The sequence below is a fragment of the Phacochoerus africanus genome, chromosome 11 (genome assembly GCF_016906955.1).
Source record: "Phacochoerus africanus isolate WHEZ1 chromosome 11, ROS_Pafr_v1, whole genome shotgun sequence".
NCBI lineage: Eukaryota > Metazoa > Chordata > Mammalia > Artiodactyla > Suidae > Phacochoerus > Phacochoerus africanus.
Window position 1 is genome coordinate 77,649,260 of NC_062554.1, and position 13,951 is coordinate 77,663,210.

General features: G+C 36.5%; 1 protein-coding gene across 3 annotated transcripts in view; it reads left to right on the plus strand.

The window, feature by feature from the left end:
• The window catches only part of GLCCI1 (glucocorticoid induced 1), a 116,529-nt gene extending 104,186 nt beyond the window's left edge, over nt 1–12,343 (plus strand). For 2 of the 3 annotated variants that reach the window (XM_047754186.1, XM_047754187.1), the window contains exons 7-8: nt 8,166–8,286; nt 9,453–12,343. In XM_047754186.1, coding sequence (XP_047610142.1) covers nt 8,166–8,286; nt 9,453–9,798 — 467 coding nt within the window. In that variant the 3' untranslated portion in view covers nt 9,799–12,343. The remainder of the gene's footprint in view (nt 1–8,165; nt 8,287–9,452) is intronic. The other variant, XM_047754188.1, reaches the window with a different exon arrangement.
• Nucleotides 12,344–13,951: the final 1,608 nt, after the last annotated feature.

Sequence of the window (13,951 nt, forward strand, 5' to 3'; positions counted from 1 at the left end):
ATGGGTATAACATGTGGAATATAAGTCTCAGTTATACAAAACATAGTCATGATCATTGTACAACTATAAGTGTAATAAATTCATTGAGTAAAAAAAAAAAAACCACAAAGTAAAAAAAGGTTATGATGCTGTTTTTCCCTCCTTACCTTGAATGCTGGTCTAAGGGAGATCTTAGCTATAGCCGATGTCTTCTTTTATTAAAATTCTATAACCCTCTCATAAAAGGTTGACTTTGAAATTATAGAGGAACCTTAGATTTGGGTTTTTTTTTGTTTGTTTGGTTTTTTTTATTTTGTGTATTTTTAGGGCCGCACTTGTGGCATATGTAGGGGTCTAATTGGAGCTGCTGCTGCCGGCCTGTGCCAGAGCCACAACAACGCTGGATCTGAGCCGCGTTTGCCACCTACACCACAGCTCACAGCAACGCCAGATCCTTAACTCACTAAGCAAGGCCAGGGATTGAACCAGAAACCTCATGGTTCCTAGTCAGATTCATCTCTGCTGTGCCACGATGGGAACGCCTAGATATTATTTATAAAAGCAAATTGTTCTCCTTAATCTTTCACAGTTTGGTCTTGGAGTTCACAAAAAACACAGGCTTTTCAGTATAATTAGTAATGTCCACTGGCTCCAAAAGTTTGTTGTCAAAAAAATGCTGTACAGTTGTTTCTCCTGTTTTCATTAGGCTATCAAATCATACTACATCTGATAATTTCATTTCCTGAAGCAAAAGAAGTATTTTTTAAGAAATGTTATTGATGTATGTTGATTTGCAGTGTTGTATTAATTTCTGATGTACAGCAAAGTGATTCATCTGTACATAGACATATATTCATTCCCATATAGGTTATCACAGAACACTGAGCAGATTTCTTTGTGCTATATAGCAGATCCCCATCAATCATCCATTCCATATACAAAAGTGTGCAATTGCCAATCCCAAAGCCCCAATCCATACCTCCCCCACTTCCTCTTTGGTAACCATAAGTTTGTTTTTGAAGTTTGTGAGTCTGTTTCTATTTTGTAAATAAGTTCGTTTGTATCATTTTTAAAAATTCCACGTATAAGTGATATCGTATGATATTTGTCTTTCTCTAATTCATTTCACTCAGTGTGATAATCTGTAGTTACATCCATATTGCTGCAAATGGCATTTCATTCTTTTTTATGGCTGAGTAGTTTTCCATCATATGTATGTCCTATATTTTTTTTACCTGTTCCTCTGTTGGTAGACATTTAAGTTGCTTCCATGCTTTGGCTACTGTAAATAGTGCTGCAATGAATATTGGGGTGCATCTATCTTTTGGAATTGTGTTTTTTCTGGATATATGCCCAGGAGTGGGATTGATGGATCATATAGTAGTTCTATTTTTAGCTTTTTGAGGAACCTCCTCACTGTTTTACACAGTGGTTGTACCAATACAAATAAATACACTCCCACCATCGGTGTAGGAGGGTTCTCTTTTCTCCATACACTTTCTAGCATTTATTGATTTTAGAATTTTTGATGATGACCATTTCGACTGGTGTTAGGTGATACCTCATTGTAGTTTTGATTTGCATTTCTCTAATAGTTAGCAGTGTTGAACATCTTTTTATGTGTTTTTTGACCATCTGTATGTCTTCTTCATAGAAGTGTCTGTTTAGGTCTTCTGCCCATTTTATTAATTTCACTTAATTTTATTTTTTAATTATTTACCCAATACAATTTTTTTCTACTATACAGCATGGTGACCAAGTTACCCATACATGTACACATTCTATTTTGTATATATATACCCCAGCTTCCTAATCCAATCATCTGTTGATGGACATGTAGGTTGTTTCCATATCTTGGCTATCGTGAATAGTGCTGCAGTGAACATGTGGGTGCATGTGTCTTTTTTAATATGGTAGTTCTGTGTATAGATTTCTAAGTCACCTCCATACTGTTCTCCATAGTGGTTGTACCAGCTTACATTCCCACCAACAGTGCAGGAGGGTTCCCTTTCTCCACACCCCCTCCAGCATTTGTTATTTGTGGACTTATTAACAATGGCTGTTCTGACTAGTGTGAGGTTGTATTTCATGGTAGTTTTGGTTTTCATTTCTCTAATAATCAGGGGTGTTGAGCATTTTTTCATGTGCTTGTTGGCCATCTGTATATCTTTCTTGGAGAAATGTCTACTCAGGTCTTTTGCCCATTTTTCCATTGGGTTGTTGGCTTTTTTGCTGTTGAGTTGTATAAGTTGCTTGTATATTCTAGAGATTAAGCACTCAGTTGCCATTTTTTGATTGGGTTGTTTGTTTTCTTGATATTGAGCTGCATGAGTTGTTTGTGAATTTTGGAGACTAATCCCTTGTTGGTTGCTTCATTTGAAAATATTTTCTCCCATTCTGTGGGTTGTTACTTCATTTTGCTTATGGTTTCCTTTGCTGGGCAAAATCTTTTAAGTTTAATTAGGTCCCATTTGTTTATTTTTGTTTATATTTTCATTACTCTTGGAGTGGGATCCAAAAAGACACTTCTGCAATTTATGTCAAAGAATGTTCTGCCAGTGTTTTCCTCCAACAGTTTTGTCATGTCCAGCCTTACATTTAGGTCTTTCATACATTTTAGAGTTTATTTTTGTGTATGATGTTTGAAAATGTTCTAATTTCATTCTTTAATGTAGCTGTCCAGGTTTCCCAGCACTACTTATTATAGAGACTGTCTTTTTCCCATGGTATATTTTTGCCTCCTTTGTCAAAGATTAATTGACCCATAGGTGTTTTGGCTTATCTCTGGGCTTTTATCCTGTTCCATTTGATCTATATTTCTATTTTTGTGCCAGTACCATACTACACTAGAGTGTAGCTTTCTAGTATAGTCTGAGGTCAGGAAGCCTGATTCCTTCAGCTATATTTTTAAAAGAAGTGATTTTAATTCAGGCATAGTTGCTATACAATATTATATGTGACACGGATGTATAATATAATGATTCAGTTGTTCAAGGTTATATTCCATTTACAGTTATTACAAAATATTGATTATATTCCCCATGTTGTACAGTATATCCTTGTAGCTTATTTTATAACTTTTAGTGTGTACTGTACCCCTTATTTTCCTGTCTGTTTTGCCCCTCCTCACTTCCTTCTCCCCACTGATAACCACTATTTTCTTCTCAATATCTGTAAATCTGCTTCTTTTCTATTATATTCAGTAGTTTATTGTATTTTTTAAATTTCACATGTAAGTGATACCTTACAGTATTTGTCTTTCTTTGTCTGACTTATTTCACTTAGCATAATACACTCCAAGTCCATCCATGTTGCTGAAAATGGCAAAATTTCATTCTTTTTTGTGGCTGAGTAGTATTCCATTGTGTATATATTCTGCATCTTCTGCAAAAAGAAGTAATTTTAATGCTAACTTAGTAATTCTGTTTAGGTCCTATTTAGTCCATAATTATGATCTAAGCTGGCAAACTTTTAATTATGCTCTTTGTGTATCACTGAGTTTAGTGTTGGTTGAACTCTATGCTCTTTCTCAGCCTGTAATTATAGCTTTGAAAGAATAAGAATTATATTCTACTGGTTCTTGTGCACATATAATAAAAATATTTTCTTTGTAGAAGAATCTTTAGAGTCTATATACTTTAGGCATTGGTTTTGCAATTTCAGGATGATAGTTCTCTTTATGCTAAAGGATGCCATCATGAACTGGTAGAGTTCCTGCTAGACAGCCATAAATGGGGAATCTGGTACTCCAAATGTTCCTCTGCTTCCACACCAGACACAAAATCTTACCTTTATATACCTGAATAAAGTTAGAGTGTGCAGATCTATTAAAAGTGACATTTATTTTATTTTCTTCTGCCGAGAGAATGTGGGCATTTAATTTCTGAGTGGTTTACTTTTGTTAATTTATAAATTATGAATGATGCATTTGTTCTAGTATTATAATATTGAGAGCTTAGTATGTTTTAGGTACACACATCTTTCATAGCTGTTATATCAATAGTTACTCCTATTTTAGAGATCAAAGGCATCAAACTTTTCCAAGGCCATGCAGTTAGACCTAGGTAGAAGTCAGGTGGCCTGACTCCAAACCAGTGTTTTAACCTTTTCATGATTGTTTCTCAAACTTGGCTGTACTTCAGAAACATTTGGGAGCTTTACAAAAAAAAAAAAAAAAAAAAACCACATGCCTGGGAAGGGACTTACTTAAATCAGAATCTCTTTAGGGATAAGGTTTGGATATTGACCTTTTTTTAGTGTTTTTAAAACATCTTCTGATGAGTCTAATGTGAAACCAGGGTTAAGAACCACTGCTCTGTAATTATATTGCTTATTTTAGAATTAATTTCACTTAATTTGATAAAGTAATCTGATAGTGGGAGATAATGCACATATAAAGACTTATGGCTAGAATAAGAGCTATGGCAAAGATTTTACATACTTTCTGTAGTTCCTGTCATGGCTCAGTGGTTAATAAACCCAACTAGTATCCATGAGGACGCAGGTTCGATCTCTAATCTCACTCAGTAGGTTAAGGATCCAGCATGAGCTAAGGTGTAGGTCACAGACGTGGCTTGGATTCTGCGTTGCTATGGCTGTGTTGTAGGTCAACAGCTACAGCTCCTATTGTACCCCTAGCCTGGGAACCTCCATATGCCATGGGTACAGCCCTAAAAAGCAAAAAAAAAAAAAAAAAGAGAGGGATATTACATACTTTCCTACATACATGAAGCAAATTAATATATGTCATTTTTTTTATACTAGATTTGTGGGCCATACAACTTAACATACCAGAAGTAATGAAGGCCATTTATAAAGAGAAATTCAAAAACCTCAACCTATAAAAAGCACAGAAAATGAAATCTAGTTTCTATATGGAATTTTAGATTTTTATAATATCTAACTTTTCCAAGCTTTAATTCATTATCATGTGTTTCAAAGTATTTAACAAGCTACCTATATCTTAATGGTAAATATGGTACAAATGCATAAGTATAATCTTTTATAATAGAATAGTCAAAAGGTTTTCATACTCAATTTTCAGATCTGGGTGATTCTGTTATAAAATATAGATGAGGAGTTGCCATTGTGGTTCAGCAGTAATGAACCCAACTAATATCCATGAGGGTGTGGGTTCAATCCCTGGCCTTACTCTGTGGGTTAAGGATCTGGCATTGCCATGAGCTGTAGTCTAGGTCGCAGATGCGGCTTGGATCTGGCATTGCTGTGGTTGTAGCATAGGCCATCAGCTGCAGCTCTGATTCAACCCCTAGCCTGGGAACTTCCGTATGCCACAAGTGCAGCCCTAAATAAAGAAATAAATAAGATGAGAGTATTATGAACATAGACAGATAAATAATCATATTCATTGCATTTACTTTCATAATTCACACTGGTTATGAAGTTAAAAGAACATAAGTTACGTTCAGTTTACTCTCGATTACATGTCTGGTTATTATCCTACTGTGGGATAACAGAATGATAAAATCTGTCATGCTTGTGAACAAAGAGATTGCATTAAGATTACCTTGAGACTTCATCCTCAATCTTCTGAGGAGGCACATGCTCACCACTTTATAATGCTCTGTTCCTGAACTGTGGTCATTAAATTCTGCAGAGTTCTAAATGTAGAAGTTAGATAACCAAGTCTGGAACAAGTAAAGTAGGTTGTTAATATGAGTTGATTTTAAAGCATACCATTTGTAAAGCAGAAAATATTTTGGTACAGTGTTCATTCTTTTTATGTTAGAACTTTTTTAAAAAAATCACAGAATTTTAGAGTGAGGAATGGCAATTCCTTTAGTTATTACATAGAAGCTTCGGCAGTTGTCTTAAAGTTTATGCAACTATACAGCTGGTGACAGCTAAAACCTCAGGTAGTTGTCTCCATTCCCTGTTCCTCTTTGAACTCTATCAGTTTGCATATTTACCTGAGGAAAAACCCCAGATTGAACAAATGTGTTTATGGCTCCAAATTTTTTTCTTTCAAGCTTTGTCTTTCTATACCACCAAACATTTATATATATATATTCTCAACAAAAAACAATTTTTATGGAAAAGGCAAGGAAACATAATAGCACTGAATACTGTCCTTCTGGGAAAGCAATATATTGTGTCTGTTTATTTAAACATTAATCACCCTCCTCCCTGACCCACCCCCACAAAAGGTCTGTAAAAATATAAGCCTCTGAAATTAGAAAAATTATAAAAAGAAAAACTAATATTTAATTCACTGTAGATTGTTAATAGGAAGACAGTTAGTTTTGCAGATTATCCAGTTCCCATCTAAGTTTCCTTTCTGCCAATGTTCCTTGAAACCATCAACAATGTTACAAGAGAAATCATGATGATGTAGCAAGAAATAGAACACAGAAGACTGTAACTGTGGCCACAGTGACTTTCCTTACATAGTAACAGGGTGGATGTGTGCTGATATCATACCCTTGCTGATAGCAGAAAAAGGCTTGTTAAAGGCGTGGACCCTGCATGCAGTGAGGCCATGTTGTAACCAGCCATCGTCCCCAAGAAGGCTCCACATGCCCTGGCTACCTTTCCATGTGTGCCCTTGTGTGGCTTTCTGTTGTTTGGATAGGAACCCAAAGTCAGCCTACATTTTTGGTATTATAATGAGTTGAAAGACTCATTCTCATTAGTTTTTGACTGTGGACCCGTCTTTTTGGTCTAGCCTAGCTCAAAGAGCAGCAAACTCAAACTCCAGTCAGATTAATGATGTTTTGCATCTACCTAGGAGAAAAAATTCATATTCCCTCTTCTCCCTCCCATTTTTTTAAGGAATACAGAATAAATGTTAAATTTAGGAAAATCCTCAAGTCTGAAGAAACCCAACTTAATTTCTTCCAAGAGACTCTACATAATCTATATGGACATGTGCAAGAGTAGTGATGGAGAAACTGCTTTTCTAGGTTTCCTAATAATGGGGCCTTGTTATTTAGGAGGCGATGATTTCCCAACCAGAGATATGGCCATATTCAAATGTAGGCACACGTCTGTATTCCCAAGACTTACCTAGTTGCTCTTTGAATCATTCACTAAATACACTATACGTGTGCCTCAAGGGTCTACTTTCTAAGCATATATTATACTTCATTAATGATGATTTAAAAAAAAAAAACAAACCTTCCAGTTACCTAGATTCTGAATGTTGGACTGTGTACTATATCCTAATCTAAAGCAACTTATCAAAATTGTGACAACTGTAATTACGGTACTAATGCCATCTTTCAAAATATATATGAAAATAATACATCTCAGTAGATCTTGTGCTTTAGTATTTTAGCAATGGGGATTGGTTTGCATTAAGTCAGAATTTGTTTAAATAGGACTATTGTATTTATACAGGTATGTTACTAACTTTACAACTTGGCATCTTACAAAGATAATGACACAATTTGGTGAATTTGAATTTCCAAAATCCTTTGCCAGGTAGGAAAAGGAGAAGTTGCATATAGGTTTTATGGCTTTTCATGAATAGACCATTTCTTTTTGGTCAAAAGCACGAAGAAACCATGTTAGGTAGAGAAGCTTTTAGGTCCCTCATGCTTCCAGCAGCAAAAATACAAAGAGTGCTAAAAATTTTCTTTAGACATTTTAAAGGTAAAATTCTGAGCATCATTGTTTTCATTGTGGGCCAAGGCAAAGTATATTATGTGTTAAAAACCCATTTTTCCCTGCATACATTTTATTCATGGTGTTTAGTCAAAGTAATATCTTGCTAAGAACTTTTTAAATGAGGATTATTCCACGCATTAAAATTTTCAAATTTCTAAACTGGTTGGACAGTGAGAAAATATAGAGAACCCTCTCTAATAAGCTTACAACTCTTCTGCATGGCCTATATGCATAATACCCCATTTACTTACATTTCTGAAATACATGATGCATTTGTTTTCAGAATTACACCTCTACTTTACTCAAAATACAGGTTTCTGGACTGAAATATTTGCTTTTTATGTTCTGTGGTATGACAGATTACTGTTGCATTGAAACTTGTATAAGAAATGTACTACCTGAGGATGTTAGAAATAGCTTTGCAATAAAGGAAGCTCTGTGGTGGAAGCAAAGGGTCAAGAGTGGATAAGTTGTGCAAAAGGCTGCTTGTTTGGAAATCAGATTTAATTTAAAAGAGCTTTCAATCACTAGTTAATATAACTGCTTTAAATTTACAGACAGTGGGAGTAGCTCACCGTTACCCAAGTATGCTTCATCTCCCAAACCAAACAACAGCTACATGTTCAAACGGGAGCCCCCAGAGGGATGTGAGCGAGTGAAGGTCTTTGAGGAAATGGCGTAAGTAATGTCTTTTCTGTCAGCTGGGATCTGCAAAGCTGTGAAGCTTTTTACTGAGACCAGTTGATTACAGATGAATCAACTACTCCATCCAGCTGATAATGTGTTTCAGAAGCAAATTATGAAAAGAGAATTAAATAGGCAAAAGATCTTATTGTAGGAGAATTTGAGCCTGTACACTGGAAATATATAAGCTAATACAAGGAAACTTGGAAATTCATCCTTACTACCCTAAAAGGTCTATTATTTAATCATTAAGAATTTTCCTTTCAAAAGCTCTATTAACTTAGATGGCTAAGAAAATAGACATTTAGCAAAGTGAGTACCCATGTGTGGCTAGCCTAACGACAGTGACCCCACAAGCCAGAGGGAACTCACTAACTCGTCTCCTTCCCTGTAGGCACATCTAGCCATGTGAAGCCATTGAATTTAGACTGTGCAGATTTTTTTCTTTTTGAAATTTTAATATATATAAATTAGAAATTCAAGGAAAAAGAGGTTCATGCCATAAATACTTTTGAGGAATAGCTCAAAAAGAGTGTGTGGCCCTTGAACTTACTCATCCCTTTGTCCTAGTGCAGGTGCCTAGTGGAGGCTGCTTTACTCTTGCAACGTAGAAGGGGACAGAGAGCGGTCTTAGAGGAGTGAATGGTTTAGTTCCTGGGGATGGGAAGGGCTTGTGGACAATGCTTTGTTGGGCTGACTGGCTCTTTAAGAAACCACTGAACCTTTTTCCCTGATCTGTGTTAGTAGAAGTATGTACAGAGATGCAGAAAAAGGAGAGAAATGCTTAAAACCAAATCTGTGATTGGGTAGTCCCTCTCCCAGTATACTTAAGAGAAAAGGTCATTTTAACCTTGCATGATTTTCAACTATAATGTAGGAGGTTTCCCCACATTCCTAAATGAATGAAAGCAAACTAATGATCTCTGGGATATTTTATCAGCCCAGTCCTTTTGAAAATCCTTTTGCTTCAAATACTACCCCAGTGCTGTGTACATCAGTAGTTTGCCAGCTGACTTGTGCTATGGAAGATGTTTACCACTCCGTATACACTTAACTCATTCCCTGCCATTCACATTTTAGCTGTTTTAGAGAACTCAACTAATTCAGAAAGTGGTCGACTTGTTAGTGATTGTAAACCTAATTTTGTTTTATGGTTTTAGGTCTCGTCAGCCTATCTCAGCCCCTCTCTTTTCATGTCCTGACAAAAACAAGGTTAATTTCATCCCAACCGGATCAGCTTTCTGTCCTGTAAAACTTCTAGGCCCTCTCCTACCTGCCTCTGACCTGATGCTCAAGAACTCCCCTAACTCTGGCCAGAGCTCAGCTCTGGCAACCCTGACCGTTGAGCAGCTCTCTTCCCGGGTTTCCTTCACATCTCTTTCTGATGACACCAGCACAGCGGGCTCCACAGAGGCCTCTGTCCAGCAGCCCTCCCAGCAGCAGCAGCTCCTGCAGGAACTGCAGGGCGAGGACCACATCTCCACTCAGAACTACGTCATCATCTAACGCAAGGGGGGGAGCTGGCCTCTACCCTGTGTTCCATGGATTAAGAGCTAGATCTCAGACATCTATCTGCATGGAGTGACAAACTTTCTGACACCACCGACAACAACAAAATACTTCTCAGCATCATAAAGTATCTCTTAACACTGATCTTGGCAGGGATGGAACTCCTATTCAGCAGTTTTTGTGGAAAGCAGTAATGCTTGCAAAATGTGTATGTCATTCAGCATTTTAAGTGGAGACTATGCATTTCATAGAATGTTTGACAGATTAGTACTGTGTCCTGTGTTTTGTTCCAAATTCCTCAGTATAAATAAGCTCTATATCAGAAAGTTGCCTGTCTAAATAGAAAATGTCTTGCTGTGTTTTGTCCTATGGAAAAATACTGTACTTCAGGATTATGTTTACAATTGATCCAGGTGTTTGTTTCTAACTTCTGTAATACATACAATGCAAAAAATAAATAAATAAATAAATAAATGGCCACAACAGTTGCACAGTGCCCACCCTATGGCCTAGCTTCAGGTACTTCAGTTGAAGTCTAAACTCAGGTAACTTGGAATGTATATCATATTGGGATATTAACCATTTCACAGCTAAAAAGCTAAAGAGGGAACATCACTCTCTTGCCTTTCCTTATTTTATGCATTTCTCTTTCCTCATTACATTCCACATTCTTAGAAGTGCATTCAACCCTAGGAGAACGAAAATCCTGGACATGGGTGAACATGAGGAGAACCAGCAAATAGGTGATGTCTGACATCACTTTTGTTATGTGGTTACAAGTAAAACAACTGTTGCATTCACTGTTTCAACATGTATCCATGTGGCTTTTTTTTTTTTTTTTTTGCAAGTTCAGGTGTTGCTCAGTTAGTGACTGTTACAGTGTTGCAAATAAAATGTCCAGTACTAAAGTGTACAAAAACATTCCACATTATGTGTGCGGAACTGAGACAGGAATATCTAGATCTGATTTCAGAACAAGTACAGTTTCGCAGGGGATGGTTGAGGTTTTTTGTTTATGTTGGCCATCAGGGTCATGAAATGCTACTGTTCTATCTGAAGGCATGTTAACATTTAGTTTCTCCTTTGGAAATTCTTTAATTTGCAGGTTAAGAAATGACACACTTTTGGTTATTGTTTTCCTTGAGCAGTTTAGGTGCATCAGTTGCATTTACATAGAGCATTACATGGGTCTCAGAATTCAACATAAGTCAGCAGGGTATTTGGTAACTTACAAACACAGTAGTATGAAGCTCTCTCATTTAAGCCTCTCATAGTAATACCATGCATAGTTCTGTAAATATTTTGGATGCACAAATTAGAGCATAAGCCCAAGTAAATAGCCTAGAACCTACAGACTCAACCTAACTTCTCTAAGTGTGAAGAGAGCCCTAGGTATTCCTGATTGGTTGTGGAAGAGCCCAACTGCAGACATTGTTTTCTGCAGCACAAAGAGAATATTCAAAAGCAAAGAGAAGTTTCTGTATTTTCAGTCCATTGATTTCAGTTCAGTAAAAAAGAGTTTTTTCATCTGCACCTAAAGTGTATGGCACAATTTTCTTAAGAATTAGGGGAACAAGGTGCCTACAGTTACAGGAACGTTTCAGTTCCTTTCAGTCATTCCTGGGTTTTTCTTTATTTTCTAAGGAGGTCAAAGAAGGAAGAGATGATAAAGCAACACCATTGTTTTTTTGTTTCTTTTTTTAGAAATGGTGTATTTGTGTATATGTTTCTGTGTGTATGTATTTTGTGTATTATTTTGTCATGATCCCAGTTATCTTCTTTCCACCAAAGTTTGCAGTAATATTCTCTCCTGAAGGTGCATTCGGGCTCCTTTAAATTAGTCAGTGTTATATTATAGGAGACTGTCATGGAAAAGGACTCAGTTTACTTTTGCAATTTTCACAGGGGAACCTTTTAAAACAATCTCTTCAGCAGCAGACACCTTTAACCCTAATAATCTCAGGCCTTGATGAAAATACTATATTTTGTAGATTATGGTTAAAGGGAGAAAATTATTAGTTCTGTAAGATAAATGTGAGCTCCATTAACTTCTGATATCTGGTTTAGCATTACATAATATGTTGATCTTATGCTCTGCTTTTGTCCAAATAAGATGCAATAGTATCAATATCAATTTCTGAATGATGGACCGAATATGCTTTTTTGATGAAATCTGATGTACGATATTTATAGTGACATGTGCTTTTCATTTTCTCATGAGAAAACTAAATATTGTGTTGTACATTTGTTCTTAGCATATATTAAAGTTTTGAACCAAATGTGTTAAAGCTTATGCTTTGCCATGTAAATTTCCCAGAAGTTGTTGAGCTCAAATGTATCCTACACCCAGCTGTAGAAATTTGTCAGAAATTGTTGAAATTTTGTATATAGTTGTACTGTTTAATTCTAGCCACTGCGCTAAACAGTATTTGAGTTACCATACAATATGGCTTTACACAAGGAAATGTGTGGCTTTTGTTTTGTATTTTTTCAGTATAGAAGTTCCTGTGTCTTATTTAAATAAAGTTATTAGTAAAATGAATAGTTCACATATGTTTTTGGAAAGACTGGGCTATTAGCCTCTTACCTGACAGGGATAAATTCAGCCCAGGAAAAAGGCAGTGTTCAGTACTCACAGAGTTCCTGACCTGCAGCTCTGGGGCTGTACGTAATCTTGCTGGATCTGATTTCCATGGCCTGGATTCCTCTTGCCATTTGATTTACATTTTCCATCACAAGCTAAGAAGCTAGATGTCCAAAGTGCCAAGTCTTTTCACCACTCCCAGCTGTGAGCACCTTAAGTAGAGAAAAGATTATTCCCCTGTCATTATTTTATGCCTGAGAATTATTTATGGAGGTAAGTTTTATAGGGTCAGTGAAACCATCACAAAGGAGATTGCAGTTAAATTTTTTAACTCTTCACTCTATGTTTTATGAGAAGAGGAAGAAGAGCTTTACAGAAAAAAGCTGTCCTACCTAGTTATCCACAAAGGGTCATCATAGGCCATGTGGTGGCTTGAAAGCAAAAACTGTGGGAAATAATCTACCAGCAGTGTATTCTTCATTGCCAAAGCACATCTCACCAAAGAGATTGATAAGATTTGACTTTAAATTGAACTTTTAAATGGCTATATAGTAGCTGTGTTTTGGGCTTTAAAAAAGTGAAACAACGTTTTAATAGCTTGATCAGTTGTCTTCTTCAGGAAAGTATATGATTTAGGCAGGTAATTACCCACGTTCTCAAAGTTAAAAACTCTATTACAAGTGAATGTGATGGAAGAGTGGGATTTTTAGCCCCACCTCTGCTTAATTTGATCAGATAATAAGCTTAATATTAAATGGCCCTGAGAAACAAGTCAGTATTTGCAAAATCATACCTAAGAATGAGGAAGGGGGAATTAGTTATAAGAACTTATGTATGTTTAACCTTATGTTAACTAGAAATAATCACGTAAATTTATTTGTGAATGTTGCAAAATAAACGTTTGTCACAGCGTGAGGTGAGGTCCCTTCTAGGTCTGAGGTTCTGTTATGCCCAACACATTCCCTACTGCTCTCTAAGAGCATCTGAGGAGCACCTCCTCTCAGATAACTTGGCTCATTTCAGCTTCAGTGATTAAATGGAATGAAGACACTCTCTTGTCCCTGTCATTCTGAATCAACCCCCTCTTTACACTCCTATTCCTCCTATTTCCCAGAAGACAGGGACTAGAATTCTGTCTTGAAGTTTTCTCCATCTAAATCTCTCAATATTGCCTTTGTGTCTTCCTGTCATATCACCACTAAATACCAAGCTGCAGAGACATGGCAGTGCCATATTAGATAGCTATGCCATGTGCATGAATTTCTTTTGAAGTAGGATTCTAAGGCCAGGAAAATAAATCACTACATTTTCTGGACTTCAGATAACCTGTACAGCTGAAGACCAGGGGTCAACCACCTACAGCCCATGAACCAAATCAATCCCAATATCTATTTTTATAAATAAAATGTTACTGGAACAAAGCCATGCCCATTTGCTTAGACATACTGCCTATGACTATTTTGCTGTACTATCGCAGAATTAAGAGACAGTGTGGCCTACAGTGCCTAAAATATTTACCTTCTGCTCCTTTACAGAAAACATTTACTGACCTCTGCCACAGACCAA